Source organism: Mesoplodon mirus (genome assembly GCF_964341445.2).
Source record: "Mesoplodon mirus genome assembly, chromosome: 4".
NCBI lineage: Eukaryota > Metazoa > Chordata > Mammalia > Artiodactyla > Ziphiidae > Mesoplodon > Mesoplodon mirus.
The window spans coordinates 41,835,685-41,852,618 of NC_138979.1; the positions used below are offsets into that span (position 1 = coordinate 41,835,685).

General features: G+C 40.2%; 1 protein-coding gene across 1 annotated transcript in view; it reads right to left on the reverse strand.

Moving 5' to 3' along the window:
* AGBL1 (AGBL carboxypeptidase 1) overlaps positions 1 to 16,934 on the reverse strand; it is a gene marked incomplete at both ends in the record, with an annotated part of 577,244 nt that overhangs the window by 367,746 nt on the left and 192,564 nt on the right. Inside the window, 2 exons of the mRNA XM_082618728.1 lie at positions 3,601 to 3,754; positions 15,601 to 15,745. Of these exons, the coding sequence (XP_082474854.1) occupies positions 3,601 to 3,754; positions 15,601 to 15,745 (299 nt within the window). The remainder of the gene's footprint in view (positions 1 to 3,600; positions 3,755 to 15,600; positions 15,746 to 16,934) is intronic.

Genomic DNA, 16,934 nt, shown 5'->3' on the forward strand with positions numbered 1-16,934 from the left:
ATCAATGTGATATACCATATTAATACACTACAGGATAACAACCATGTGATCATCTCAATCGATGCAGAAAAAGCTTTTGACAAAAATCAACACCTATTTATGATAAAAACTCTCCAGAAAGTAGGCATAGAGGGAACCTACCTCAACATAATACAGGCCATATATGACAAACCCACAGCCAACATTGTTCTCAATTGTGAAAAACTGAAACCATTTACTATAAAATCAGGAACAAGGTTGCCCATTCTCACCTCTATTATTCAACTAGTTTTGGAAGTTATAGCCACAGCAATCAGAGAAGAAAAAGAAAAAAAAAGGAATCCAAATCGTGAAAGAAGTTAAATTGTCACTGTTTGCAGATGACATGGTACTATACATACAGAATCCTAAAGATGTTACCAGAAAACTAATAGAGCTAATCAATGAATTTGGTAAAGTAGCAGGATACAAAATAAATGCACAGAAATCTCTCGCATCCCTATACACTAATGATGAAAAATCTGACAGAGAAATTAAGGAAACACCCCCATTTACCATTGCAACAAAAAGAATAAAATACCTAGGAATAAACCTACCTAAGGAGACAAAAGACCTGTATGCAGAAAACTACAAGACACTGATGAAAGAAATTAAAGATGATACAAACAGATGGAGAGATATACCATGTTCTTGGATTGGAAGAATCAACATTGTGAAAATGACTATACTACACAAAGCAATCTACAGATTCAATGCAATCCCTATCAAATTATCAATGGCATTTTTCACAGAACTAGAACAAAAAATTTCACAATTTGTATGGAAACATAAAAGACTCCGAATAGCCAAAGCAATCTTGAGAAAGAAAAACGGAGCTGGTGGCATCAGGTTCCCTGACTTCAGACTATACTACAAAGCTACAGGTATCAAGACAGTATGGTACTGGCACAAAAGCAGAAATATAGATCAATGGAAGAGGATAGAAATCCCAGAGATAAACCTACACACATACGGTCACCTTATCTTTGATAAAGGAGGCAAGAATATACAATGGACAAAAGACAGCCTCTTCAATAACTGGTGTTGGGAAAACGGTACAGCTACATGTAAAAGAATGAAATTAGAACACTCCCTGACACGGATACAAAAATAAAGTTAAAATGGATTAAAGACCTAAATGTAAGGCCAGACACTATCAAACTCTTAGAGGATTACATAGGTAGAACACTGTGTGACATAAATCACAGCAAGATCCTTTTTGACCCGCCTCCTAGAGAAATTGAAATAAAGACAAAAATAAACAAATGGGACCTAACAAAACTTAAAAGTTTTTGCACAGCAAAGGAAACCATAAACAAGACGAAAACACAACCCTCAGAATGGGAGATAATATTTGCAAACGAAGCAACTGACAAAGGATTAATCTCCAAAATATAGAAGGAGCTCATGCAGCTCAATATCAAAAAGCAAACAAGCCAATCCAAAAGTGGGCAGAAGACCTAAACAGACATTTCTCCAAAGAAGATATACAGACTGCCAACAAACACATGAAAGGATGCTCAACATCACTAATCATTAGAGAAATGCAAATCAAAACTACAATGAGGTATCACCTCACACCGGTCAGAATGGTCATCATCAAAAAATCTACAAACAATAAACGCTGGAGAGGGTGTGGAGAGAAAAGGGAACCCTCTTGCACTGTTGGTAGGAATGTAAATTGATACAGCCACTATGGAGAACAGTATGGAGGTTCCTTAAAAAACTAAAAATAGAACTACCATATGATCCAGCAATCCCACTACTGGGCATATACCCTGAGAATACCATAATTCAAAAAGAGACATGTAGGGCTTCCCTGGTGGCGCAGTGGTTGAGAGTCCGCCTGCCGATGCAGGGGACACGGGTTCATGCCCCGGTCCGGGAAGATCCCACATGCCGCGGAGCGGTTGGGTCCGTGAACCGTGGCCGCTGAGCCTGCGCTCCACAACGGGAGAGGCCACAACAGTGAGAGGCCCGCGTACCGCAAAAAAAAAAAAAAAAAAAGAAAAAAAAAACACTAAAAATAGAACTACCATATGATCCAGCAATCCCACTACTGGGCATATACCCTGAGAATACCATAATTCAAAAAGAGACATGTAGGGCTTCCCTGGTGGCGCAGTGGTTGGGAGTCTGCCTGCCGATGCAGGGGGCACAGGTTCGTGCCCCGGTCTGGGAGGGTCCCGCATGCCACGGAGAGGCTGGGCCTGTAAGCTGTGGCCGCTGGGCCTGCGCATCCGGAGCCTGTGCTCCGCAACGGGAGAGGCCACAAAAGTGAGAGGCCCACATACAGCAAAAAAAAAAAAAAAAAAAAAGAGAGACATGTACCACAATGTTCATTGCAGCACTGTTTACAATATCCAGGATATGGAAGCAACCTAAGTGTCCATCAACATATGAACGGATAAAGAAGATGTGGTACATATATACAATGGAATATTACTCATCCATAAAAAGAAACAAAATTGAACTATCTGTAGTGAGGTGGATGGACTGAGAGTCTGTCATACAGAGTGAAGTAAGCCAGAAAGAGAAAAACAAGTACCGTATGCTAACACATATATCTAGAATAAAAAAAACAAAAAAAACCCCACCTGGTTCTGATGAACCTAGGGGCAGGACAGGAATAAAGACACAGACGTAGAGAATGGACTTGAGGACACAGGGAAGGGTAAGGGTAAGCTGGGACGAAGTGAGAGAGTAGCATTGTCATATATACACTATGAAATGTAAAACCGATAGCTAGTGGGAAGCAGCTGCATAGCACAGGGAGAGCAGCTCGGTGCTTTATGACCACCTAGAGGGGTGGGATAGGGAGTGTGGGAGGGAGACGCAAGAGGGAGGGGATATGGGGATATATGTATACACATAGCTGATTCACTTTGTTATACAGCAGAAACTAACACAACATTGTAAAGCAATTTTACTCCAATAAAGATGTTTTAAAAAAAGAAAAAGCTGGTTGGTTACAAGCAAATCACATTTGTGCTCAGGACTCTAATATTAAATGGGCATTTGTGTGTCTGTGAGAGTGTGTCTGTGTGTGTGTGTATGCCTGTGTGTTTTGGTTTGGTTTTACAGTTCTTGGCTAGAGCCTCCTCCACACTGTCAGCTCTTCTGATCCAAACTGTAATCCAGGCCATCAAGGGAATTCTTCAGCCAGTCCTCCAACCCTCAACTTCCTTCCTTTCCTAACCTTGACTGACCGTGAGTGTAGTATAACGGGAGTGAGCATGGTGAGAAAAGTCCCTGGATTAGAAGTTGCAAAATGTGATTCATTTTCCAGTCCTGGGTCTGTTTTAGCAGAAGTGACTGTCACTTGTAAACTGCTCTCAATTCCAACAAGTCATTTCATCTTTCTGACAATTTGCAATTTATTATTTTCTCCCTTTGATAACAGAGCAACATGAATATTTACCCTTTTGTCATATCAAGAAGAGCTGGGTTTCTATAAAGGTAGACCAGTCCCCAACGCTTTATGGAGCTTCTGATCTCCAAGGGACAGAGTGCTTCCAAGACTCTGAGGACCCCCACCCTCACCACCAAATCTTCAAAGAAGAGGGTCTGCCGTCTACTCACGGAGCTGCTCCAGGTGGTCAGTGCTGTTAGACTCGGGCATGGCAGTGATGGTCACCAATGGACATGAATTCCCTCCTAGTGTCTGGCAGAGAACCTCCTGACGGAAGTAGACCTGCTTGGGGTTCACGCTTTTTTCCAGAACGTCAAGGTGAGTCTGGAGCAGAGATGAAACAGAAGTGCATATTAAGATTTCTGATAATAACAATAGGTGAAGCCAGCAACAAAGCTTATATTCATTTAACTCCTTATAGTTTAGAAGTTTGTTTGTTTTTGCCATACGTGGGCCTCTTACTGTTGTGGCCTCTCCGGCTGCGGAGCACAGGCTCCGGACGCGCAGGCTCAGCGGCCATGACTCACGGGCCCAGCCGCTCCGCGGCATGTGGGATCTTCTCGGACCGGGGTATGAACCTGTGTCCCCTGCATCGGCAGACGGACTCTCAACCACTGCGCCACCAGGGAAGCCCCTAGAAGTATTTTTGTTAACCTAATCTGCCTGACCGTGGGCATTAAGTGATTTAAAAGGGTGCTCTTCCTACTCCCCGGAAGAAGTTCAGTGAGGCTGAACAGGAAGCATCATGCCTGCCTATGTCTGCACAGTAGACTATCTGTTTTCAAGTTGCACTGAAAGCAAAAGAACAGGGGCAGACAACATTCTTCCCATGACAGTTGCATGTAAAGAATGCTGTTACCATGAAGACAGAGTACATGCAGGACACTCAGGAACATGAGACAAAGCTTCAGCAGTGCAGATTACTTTAGAATCAAGCAATATAAGGAGAGCTGGGAGCATATTGAAGGAAAATAGAAAGCAATTGGCCCAGGGAGAATGCTAAGCGAAGAGAATCACTAACTGGTAGCAACTGATTTTCCCTACCCTACCTTCCCACTTAAACACTCATTTAAAATGCAGAAGGATACCAAAATGGGGTAACCACTGAAAATTGGGTTCTTGGTCAACAATCTTTAAGACCTCTGAAGATACTTTCCATAACCCAAACAGTGGAATTAGTCATAAAGATGTTAGTCATGAAGATGCCTCCCAACCACACTGCATACCCTAACAACAGGGACACGGTGACTTCAGTAACCAGTGAAAGGGAAGCGGTCCTTCTCCAACACAAGAACGTCAGTGCACACAATCGTCCTTCCAGCTAAAGATCAAATAGGTATTAACACATTCAAATAGATATTAAGAGGGCCGAGGAAAAACTGCCTACCTTGTTATTTAACAAATAACATGTCTGCTAGACAAATGAAACAAACATGACTCTTATGAAAATATTTATAAAAGATTCATAATATATTTTATGAAAAATGGAGTAAAAGTGCCTTCAAAAGGTAGAGGAAGTGTTTACATGTGAAAAACATGTACTACAGAGGTGCTAGGCAGAATAAATGGCTCCCCCAAAGATGTCCATGCCCTAATCTTCAGACCCTGTCAATATGTTACCTTACATGGCAAAAGGGACTTCACAGATATGTTTAAGACTGAGGTCTATCTGAGGTGGGGGGATTATCCTGCATTAACCAGTTGGGGCCAATCTAATCAAAAGTACTTAAAAGCAGAGAACATTCCCCAGCCACAAAGGACCAGAACCACATGCAAAGGACTCAGCCTGCCATGCTGGGGGGTAAAGGGGTAAAAAGTTGAGGAATGCGGTGTCCTCTAAAAGCTGGAAAAGGCAAGGAAATAGATTCTCCTCCACCATCCTCCAGAAGGAATACAGCCCCAATACCTTGATTTTTGCCCAGTGATTTTTATCCATGTTGAACTTCTCACCAAAAGAGCTGTAAGTTAATTTTTTTAATTGTTTAAACTACCAAATTTGTGATAATTTGTTACCGCAGCAATAGAAAACCAATACACTGGGAAATAAGAGAAAGAATTTCCTAAGTTAAGTAAAAATCTTAGCATCTGGGTAGGAATAGACTAAAATCTACTTGTATGCTATTGAAACATCTGACTTACAAGGAAAACGAAAAAGTTCCAAGGAAAGAAAAGATTACCAGATGATTCTGTGGCCTTTCCTACAGCTTCAGGGATACCTGAAAATTTGACCCTGAATCATATCCTCCTTAAACCTGAGACCCCAAATCATCTGCCTCCACACAGCCTGTTTCCTAGATTAATATGAATTTATTATTCCCTGTCTGCATCAACATAAGTTTAATGTCCTAGGAAACTCTTGCCCAGGAAAATAGAAATTACAAATAAATTTATTTTTCATAAATTTATTATTTTTCAGGAACATCTCATCAACTCTTCAATAGAAAGTATCAATGAATTGATCCAAGACCCTCTGAACCCCTCTCCTCAAGATTCTTGCCTTACAGTGTCCACCAATCTTTAACCATTATATCATGATCTTTACCCAATGCTAATCAAGCCCCTACATTAAAATACCTGACCTTAACAAAACTTTAAAGTCTTAATAAATACTCCAGCTTTGCCCTTCCCCCTTTGAGACACTATCAAGACTCTGTCACATTCTCCCTTATCAAATAGATTAGTTTCCTATCAGTTCTGTAACAAATTACCACAAATTTGGTGGATGGAGACAACACGAGTTTATTGTATTACAGTTCCAGAGGTCAAAAGTCCAAAATGGGTTTTACTGTGCAAAAATTCAAGGTCTTGGCAGGACTGCGCTCCTTCTGGAGGCTCTATAAGGTAATTCATTTCCTTGCCTTTTCCAGCTTCTGGAGGTCAGCTGCTTTCCTTATCCCATGGTGTCTTCCTCCACATTCAAAGCCAGCAATCCCATCATTCCTACCCTGGCTTCCGTGGTCAAATCTCCTTCTCTGACTCTGAGTCTTTTGTCTCACTCGTTCACGGCTAAGGACCCTTGTGATTACATTGGACCCAGTCTAATAGTTCAACATAATCTCCCCATCTCAAGAGGCTTAACTTAATCACATCTGCAAAGTCCTTTGTGCCACATAAAGTAACATCCTCACAGGTTCCAGGGATTAGAATATGAACATCTTGGGGTGGGCAGTGGGCACTATTCTATCTAAAACACCAAGGTACACAATACACTTAGGTCTGTGTTAGAAACAGGTTGTTCTGGTGGTATTTCTTGGAGCCAGCATTTGACACAATACTAAGAAAAGGAATTAGAAGGATCATGGCTACCCCAGGTTCAAGATGAGATTCAGCAAAGGCCCATTTATCTGACCAAACCTTTGTACTTCAGTCTTCTGGTTGTTTGTCAAGTGCTAATGAATGCCACACATTGCTGTGATGTACCAGCAGTGGAGATGAGGTGGTAGTCTCACACCCCTGAGGAGACAAGGAGGCTAACTAATGGTATACACACAAACACAAAGGCCCTGCTTAGAGTTTGCAAGTACAGAGGATTATAATCAAGTAAACCTATAACCAGCCAAGGTTTTGCTCATGAGTTTCTGCTCATACATGCTCAGTTAGGCAAGAGCTCAGAAAACATATCTTCTTATCTTTATTGACAATAATAACTTGAAGACAAATTTCAGCTGCCCCAAATCAAACTAAAGAATGGTATCAAGGGACAGTTCAGTTAAACAAGTTTTGTCTAAATGACTATTGGAAAACACAGTTACTACATAATACAAATATAAAAAATATTTTTTTAGGGAGAAAACACATATTATCAAATGTTAATCTCATCATCTGGTTCTAAAATGAAAGTAAAAAGAAATGTGTAAGTAAGGAATAAAGTAAAACAAAATACTAACTTCTCAACTTATATGAACATAATATTATTTAATTCTTGAAAATGGAAAGGCAGAATAGCAAGATGACTAAGTGGGCAGGCTCTGGAATCAGACTGCCTGGGTTCAAAGTTTGGTTGTGGATTCTAGAAGAGTCGTGGAAATTCTGTACTTAACCTCTCTGTAACTCAGTTTTCTCATCTTTAAAATGTATATAAAATGGCATTACCTGTGTCATTCAATGATTGCTATAATTTAGCAGTTTATTGTGTATGAGAAGTGCCTGTCATACAGGAAACACTCAATTTTAGCTGTTATTTTTGATGAGGAAATGTAGGTTCAAATTTTTTTTAAGAACTAAAAGGGAAACACTAGTAGAATTATAAACACTGTAGAAAAAGAAATCAAAGAAAATATGGTCACTCCATGTTGCATAAAAGAGAAAGAAAGAAAGAGAGAGAGAAAGGGAAGGAAGGAAAGAAAGAAGGAAAGAAGGAAGGAAGGAAGGAAAGAAGGGAGGGATGGGGGAAGGGGGAGAGAAAAAAAGAAAGAAAAGCAGTGAAGCATAGAAAATAGCACAAAACCAAAATGACAGAAGTAACACCAAAAATTGTCTTCAGTATAAATAGGTTAAACAGCCTTATTAAATGACAAAAACTTTCAGATTAGTTTTTTTAAAATCCCACTGCCTATTGTATATAAAAGGAACTTTCAAAGAGAATTTTAAAAAGACCCATGATGTGTATGAAAAACACTCCTAAATTATCTTCTTGTTCTGTTTGCCTCCACTAAAATATTTTAAAAGAGAAATATTGAAACTAAATGGTTAAGCAAACATAAATTAAAGCAGGCCTGGCAATGTGATATATGACAAAGTCATAGTCAAGACCAAGTGCATTAAATGGGATTTAAAATCTTATTTTGATAAAGGGCACAATTCACAATGAACATAAAAAACTCATAAATCTTAAGAATCAAATAACACAGAATTGAAATGTACAGCACAAAAATGGCAGAAAGGGAAATAATTGTACTAAGAGTGGAGGCTTTAAAACAGTACCTCAGTCTTGAATAAATCAATTGCGAAAAAAATGATATAGAGTATTTGAACAATATTGTTTTTTATAGATATATGTCAAGCTGTCTTTACAGAGAGCATCCTTTATTTTTTTCTCAAACATTCAGGGAACTATAACAAAAATTAATCATATGCAGGACTATAAAAATATTCACTAAAATTTTTTTAAAAAGCATATATTATACAAGCCACATTTTCTGACAATAATTGAATGAAATTAGACTTAAAATGGTTTTAAAAACAGGAAAAATAAAACCATTAAGGAATAGAAAAACATCCTCCTAAAAGAAGCTCATGAAAGAAATTCATATATTGAAAAGAAAATAAATATTAAATCAGTGTAATGAAAGTGCTAATAGAAGAAGTGTCCATCTGGCATCCCAGGAGAGAAGGCACAGGACACGAATGAAAATGATCCCTTCAGAAAGTCGGCCCGTCTCAGCCACGCTGGTAAAAAGAAATTCCAGCACCCTCATAAAGAGTCAAGATCACCCTGGATTTAAATGATACTCTGTGATCGTAAACAAATTATTTTAATCACTTTCATACATTTCTGGGTGAAAGTTGCTCCCAATATTAATTATTGAAATCTGAACTGAGGAGACTCTGCCTCACAATTACTATCAAGATTCCAGGCCCCCAAACTAGGAAATCAATACCCTTTCCTGAAGCATTTCCCAAAATGTAATCTTCAGGATGTTATTAAGTGCTGGGGTATAGAGGGGTGGAGATTCATAGCCAAGGCACCTGGAATATGGTGAATTAAAGAAAATGAAAACATTTTCATGGCTGCAGAATTGTTCAGATTCTTTAACATGCCAATACACATTTTGAACTCTTAGAAGAAAAACTAGCAAACAGTGTTTCAAGAATTTACGTGACTCTTCAACCCTCTTTCTCTAAAGATCTCAGGATCGTAGAGTGTTGTAGAATACGCTTTGGGAAACACTGTCTGCTGAATTGAGGGGGTTTGTTTTGTTTTGTTTGTTTTCTTCTTGCCATCAAAGCTATTTGTTTCACATTTTATTATGGCTACAAGATGTGGGGGAGATGGGGGAGAGATAGAGACGCTTCTCCAGAAAAGTACTGGCCATCATTCTGTGATGTCACAAAAGTTACAAACAGGCCGTAGCTCTTCTTGCCAAATCTTGAAAAAAAATAAAATCTAGATTCTATAAATCAGATAAGGGGAGGAGGCTTGGAAGCAGTTTTGTCTGTAGAAGTCATCAAACACAATTAGATACAAAAGAAAAAAGTAAAAAAAAAAAAAAAAAAGAAAAACCATCTTTTGCCCACGTACATTGTCCTTTAAAACAGGGGTCCCCAACCCCAGGGCCATGGACCGCTACCCGTCTGTGGCCTGGTAGGAACTGGGCCACACAGCAGGAGGTGAGCAGCAGGGTGAGCCAGCGAAGCTTCATCTGTATTAAAACAGCTCCCCATCGCTTGCATTACAGCCTGAGCTCCGCCTCCTGTCAGCATTGTGGTGAGCTGTATAATTATTTCATTATATATTACAATGTAATAATAATAGAGATAAAGTGCACAATAAATGTAATGCACTTGAATCATCCCGAAACCATCCCCACGTCCCCAGCCCATTGAAAAATTGTTTTCCACGAAACTGGTCCCTGGCGCCAAAAAGGTTGGGGACCACTGCTTTAAAACACTGTCACGTTAACGGGCAATGCTGGAGGAAGCAAAGTTTGAAAGTTTTCTTCTCCTGTGAGCTCTTTATTAATTTCTTATTATGACACTTTTCATGATTACTATAAATATTACAATTCAACAAATGCCTAATATCTTTTAGCTTAAGCCCATTTTCTGTAATTGCTTATGCAGCCATCTCCCTGTGCCCCTCAATGAAATCTCTGTCCCTTTGACCATTCCACCTGCCACCAAATACATAACACCTCTGTGCTTAGTGCATTATTCTAGCTCCAGCCACACAGACAACTTCCAGAAGTAAACCAATTATAAACTTCCGCTGGTTTGCCTTTTGCGAAAATGGCTTTGTACTGTTCTCCTGAAGATGATTTTTAGGTGAACGCCCCCATCTCAGGTCCAGCAAGGCCATGTCTAATTGGATATTGTTGGGATCACTGATGAGAGAAGCAGGGCTTCTGAATGTGTGTGCCAACAACCAACCGTAATAACAGCCCTGCGAAGCCACAGGGGTGGGTTTCTTTATAAAAATGGGAATGAGCTCAAGACAATTATGGAAACCCCCAGAGAGGCTGTCTTAAAAGAAAATCCTACCTACCCATGAAAGACATCCGGCTGATAACTCAGCCCGCAGCCTCACGGGTGCCTCTCGGCAGGAGTCTTCTGCCCCCTCTGCTTTATCAGCTACTCCCTTAAAACTTCCATAAAAGGCTTCACTTGACCTCAGCAGGTTACCCTGCTGGTGGCTACTGATAAAGTAAGAAGCACTATACACTCAAAAATCATTTTGTTTCTCATTGTTATCCCCTAAACTGCTACACTCCCTGTCCCCACTAATTCCGAAGAAAGCTCACCCCTAAGGAGATGGCCTATTTTATTTGCGTACTGCCTAGTTCTCCGTTGTCACTTAAACACACTCATCAGAGAATCGAAGGCTTCTCATCACAAGAGAACAAAAGACACCTTTAAGTTAAATAAAAAGCAAGAGAACATCCTGTAAGCAGGTTCTAATGAGCTTTCTCAAACTGCCCCAGTCTGCCAATACCATTCTCCCTGTTACATAGATTGACTTTGAGACTGAGAGAAGTGATTAGTCTCTAGATGTGTATTCACAGATTTGCTGATTAGTGACTTTAATACCCTTTTTCCACTAAAAATAAACCAAGTTATATTGCTGATGATTTGGAAAAGAGAGCAAAGAAAAAATAATTATAATCAACCACCCTAAGAAAACCATCAGTAGATTTTGTATTTATTTTTTGGGGTCCTTTATTGGGATTTTTTTTAATATAATTTTAATTTTATTATGTATTGTGAATGGGTATCTTCCAATCTGTCCAACAGAGAAAATAATCACGCATCATCATAAAAGAGAAAATAATAGGGACTTCGCTGGTTGTGCAGTGGTGAATAATCCACCTGCCAGTGCAGGGGACATGGGTTTGATCCCTGGTCCAGGAAGATCCCACATGTCGCAGAGCAACTAAGCCTGTGCACTACAACTACTGAGCCTGCTCTCTAGAGCCTGTGAGCCACAACTACTGAAGCCCGCACACCTAGAGCCCGTGCTCTGCAACAAGAGGAGCTACTGCAGTGAGAAGCCCATGCACCACAATGAAGAGTAACCCCCACTCGCCGCAACTAGAGAAAGCCCGTGTGCAGCAACGAAGACCCAATGCAGCCAAAAGAATAAATTAATTAATAAAAATAAATTAATTTAAAAAAGAATAAACATTCTAAGGGTCACCACCTAATATTGTTTACTAGTTGTAGGCACTTGGCTAACACTTGCTATGTATCAAGTCATGTAATCTTGATAACCCGTAGAATAACCACTTCAATGGTTCCAATTTTACAGATGTGAAAACTGAGGCTGAAAGAAGTTAAACAGCTTGTCCATGACTACACTGCAAGACAATACAGAGCTTAGACCCAAATCCAGGCCTGTCTGACTCCAAAACTTGTTCTTACATTGTGCTCAAAACCCTGGAATTCAGGGGTTCCTGTGGTCAGTGACTTCACCATCCATCCACACACACCTCAGCTCCTCCAGAATGGCTCTTTGTGTTCAACTCCTCAACATCAGGACCCTTTACTGGTGCCTGTCCTTTCCTTTTGCCCATACAAAGATAGGTGTCTGTCTATTGATTAAGTGACAACACTGATTTATGACTTGCTCATTGCATCTTTGATCTACCACATGTAAGTCGATATTTCCTACTGGACACATTTTAAACGTGAGCCCTTTAGAAGAGATTGTGAATATGGCATTCTAATTCTCAATTCTTTCTTTTTCTCTCCCTCTCTCCCCCTCCCCTCCCTTACTCTCCCCACAGTACACTCCATTTTATCTCTAAAGATCATGCTGGTAGCATCTACCACAGTGGGTATATGCGTCTGGTGAAAACCCTACTCTACCCTCCAAAAGCCTTAAGCTCTCCCAACACATGGATCCTACTTCTGATCACTTTTCTTATCTCTTGCCAACTCATGTAGTTATAAGTTCTCAGTGAGGTCCCATCTTCCTACTCTCTAAAATGTCCATCAGAAACTCTCTTGGGGCGCCATTTTCAACCAATGCTCCTGGCTACCTAGGGGCAATCCAGAACATAATCCAAATACTTTAACAAGTATTGCTAACAACACTTTAACAATCACTGCAATTATTGATACCCTGAGATGGATGATTAAATAGAACTCCTTTTGCTTGCTTCATAATTACAATAATATTGTATTTCTTTCTTTCAGCTTTATTTTAATACTATAATTTGGACAATTATCCAACAGAGTTCCTGGCAAGCATCTGGAAGATAGCAATTTGAAAGATCCAAATGCTAATTCCCTTATTACAAGAGAATAATAAAACTTTTAAGGTTGCAAAATTATATTCATGTTGAAAAACCTCCAAAATACATGTCCTCTGCTATAAAAATTTACACAATTGTGAATTCCACACAGAAATATATTTTCCACCCCTCAGCATAACCCCCAAGTAACATCCAGTTAATTCTGCCCTTGGGGTATCATTCACATTTATCACTGATCTGTTGGAAGAAAACTGTTTCTCCTTAGGACATGTTCAAAAATAAAAATGACCACTGTGCATTACAGAATGTACTTATTTTGTTCATGATGGGAGGAAGAGTTTTTTAAGAGAAGTCACAGAGTCAATTATTGTCTTAAACCTGGAGAACACAAAGCCCATGCATTACTGGAAATGTAAAACCTAAAATTGAGTATATACATTTTTGACTTCAAGGAACAAATCGTCTTTCTTATTCTGTTCTGCTCATTTAGAAGAAATGAAAAGCTACCCTTTTCCTGTCTCTCTTTCTCATAACTCTCCTCTTCCTAGTGGGAAGAGGTTCAGTCAGTAGGCAAAGTAACAAGCCAATAAGCATCAATGAACAAGACCTCTCTCTTCCTCTCACTGAGATCAAGTGATGGTGGGGTCTTCTTTTCTTGAATCTTTGTCCCCCCTCAATATGAAATTATCCCCAACTTGACCTCAGTGGCTCCTAAACTATTTGTTGATTGTAAACTTTAGACCTTGTGCTTTAGTCTGACAAGAGTACTGAGTGGTCCCAAAGACAAAAGCTATGACATACAGTAGTTACGGCAATGGCAGCCCACTTTTATAGGTGCATATCAGCATCAGGTTGTGTGATTATATAACCTCAAATGGTTGAGTTCAAGTCATCAACCCAAGATTTTTGTCTATAACTCTGGGTGCCATGGATGTGGTTCAGGTGAGAAGAGTGTTGTTCCCCAAACATGATCCCATTTTTATTCCAAGATGCTTTGATGGGTCCTTGCTAAGTGCCTACAAGTTGATTCAAAGTCTGAAATTCAAAGTAAGAAGCCAGATGCAGTCAAGGCCGACTGAAGGAGTTTCAGACTTTCTATTCAGACAGGAATAGATGTCAAAGGCCAGTACTCTGTTCCCTGCTTGGCCACTAGCTAAATGTGAGATTTCTAGGCTTCAGTTTTTGCATATATAAATGATAAAGGTGAATTAGACAATTCCCCAAGCCCCTTTGTATTCTAAACTTTTATACTAATTGCCACTGAGAATCTCCAGGAGGTCAAAGATATTCTAACAAGGGTAAAGAATAGTGTCTTGGAACCATGGATCATTCCCCCGGACGGAAAAGGCAAACACGCATTCAAAAAGGAATCCCCTTCCCCAGTAGACTTGTCACGTGCAGGGTTTCACAGGCGAGACAATAAGAACAGCTGTTGAAGGGGATCATGAATCTTGCCTGTTGTAAGTCCCTAAAGGCACTGAGCATGTTTTAAAACAAACATGCCTTGTTACAGCAAAGGTTGTGATGCACATTTCTTGGATTAAGTTCTTGAGATCTCTAAGTGCAGTACGCAAATAATACTAGTTGTATATCTTTTGCAGTCTGGGAAATAGTTAAAAAAAAAAAAAAAAAAAAAAAGAATAAAATAAAAAGAATCTCTCTTTAGGCAAACCAACCTATGGAGAGAAGGGCAGATGTCCTTTTATGAAGCAGTTAGCCAAGTGGTTTAAGGTACGCCTTCTCAATGCAGAAAAAATTGTATTTATACTTGAACATTCCTTCTGAGGGGAAAGATGTTCTTGGTTATCGTCTTTTCCAACTCCTATCACAGACTTGCAATGAAAATGCTCATCCTTCAGGCTAAGTGATGTATCTGTTTGCTTATACACATATTATTATAAATATGCTAATAACATTTTGCATTAATGTAGAGAGTAAAAGTATTTTATAAGAGATACTTTAGCTCATTAATCCTCAGGATATTCATGAAATAGCTAGGGGAAAAGGGATGGTTTGCCAACTTTTTCAAATGACAGGAAACTGCATGGTTTAAGCAGTTTGCTCAGGTTGGTCAAATGAGCCCTGTGCAGGGTCTGATAGGACATCGGAATGCTGACTTCGAGTTTGGACAGGTTGACACTACCCTCCTCTCATAAAAAGATTGTGACCCTCATTTGCAGTGATTCAATGCTTTATTGTTCCACCCTTCTTGTCTGCCCTGGATCCTGCTAACAGCCTCCAGCCCGTGGCCGTGGGAACCACTGGAAATGGGGAAGCAGCTTTCAGGTGAACTCAGGGAGTTTTTCCAAGCTTCACCTCCTCAGCCTCTGCTTCACTCCTCTCAATGTGTCTATGTCCTTTAAATCTGCATCTCAGCTGACCTGCATGGTTTTACCCCATTTCAACGAATTATCTCATTCCAATCTCATTTATCCTTGCTTAATTTGAGGGCTTTTTAAAGATAGAGCCCCTAAGAAATGTCCCCCTGCCCTCCACCTCCCACACTCAACCTACAGATGAAGAGCACTATATGCCACTGGGGCCTCCAGAATGTCACTGGTCATGACCTCAGCCTCGAACTCTGTCCAAGGAAGGAAAAGGGACAAATAGAAAGCCACCAAGTTAGTGACAACAAACCCTGGATCCCTTGGAAGGCTGAAGTCCCCACCAGGATGACAGGGTCTCCTGAATGTTTCCAGGAAAACCTCCAAGAGCCCCTTCAGTTGGGCCTCCATAAGGCTGTAGAGAGGAAGTTACCATGAGGGCGGTGTAGGTGTAGGGATAGTGGTAGGCCAGGTAGCAGACATCCTCGGCATGCGGGAAGGTGACGGTAAAGGTGAGGGTGTAATAGCACTTCCCAGACTCTGCCCCTGTGATGGCTGCGCTCTGGCGATAATGATTTCTACAAGAGAAAGGAGAAGAGACAAGAATGAGGGAAAGGTGGGGAAAACAGTCATTTAGGGTTCGAGATGCCATAAACCTTTGGTGTTATAGACTAGCAAAACGTCCTCCACTTGAAACACCTGGTGAGCAAAATTTAGAAAACGGAGAAATAGAGAAGTGAGCTTACTGCCAGGTCATGAGCCCAAATCACCAACATCTAGGCTAATCCATCTGTCTCCTAATTGTGGCATCTATGCCATAGGCCTTTCCTTGCTGTGTCTGAAAATGAAGGCTATAGAGTCACTGAACTAGAAAACAGAGGAAAATGTGAATAATTCTGTTCTTCCTGGGATTTTATTAGAGACATACATTTTATTACCCAAATCTGGGTTCCTCAACCCCTGCCTCTCTCCAGATAACACAGAGTCCAGCTCCTCCTTTCCTTTCTGCCTGCCAGACGGTTTCTTAGAAATCACTACCCTATACAGAGTTCCAATTCAACACAATGTATGTCATCTTGTTATCACTGTAACAACCCATTGTGTGGATGAAAGAACAAAAGCTTAGAAAAATTCATTTGTCAAAGGTCAAAAGGCTAATAAGTGGCCAATACAGGACTCAAACCCAGATCTGCCTGCAAGGCCTTTGTTCTTTCCACTACACAAGACTTTCTTCCCAAAGGAATACATTTGTCACCCCAAATGTGGTTCAGCTTCTTACAGCCTGACAATCCACATTTTCCTTTGTCAAAGATGAAGCACCAATGTTGATACTTCAGAGAACAGTATCAAAGTAATTTGCACCCAGAAGTACATTCCAAGCAATATTTTCCCCATACGCTGCCAGTTACGCTCCCTCCTTGCCTCTTGATGCTGAGACAGCTGTGCAGGCTTTCCTGAGAAATGTTATCGTCAAGGCTGCATTATAATGCAAAATACACCAGAACACCAAAAGATGTAATTCCACCTTTGAACATTTACAACGTTGGCTTTCCTGTCCATTGGGCTTTGGGGTTTCATTGGGGGAAAGGGTGGGGAGAGGGAAGAAATAGCAGATAATTATTCTGTGCGTTCTTGCAAATATAAAAAATATGGATTATTCTTTTCTGCCTTTTTTGCTACCTTCATGACACCTGCCACCAAAGCAAAAAGATCAAGTGAGCAAGAAAGGACAAAATAGAAAATCTACTGCCTGGTTTTTTTTTGTTT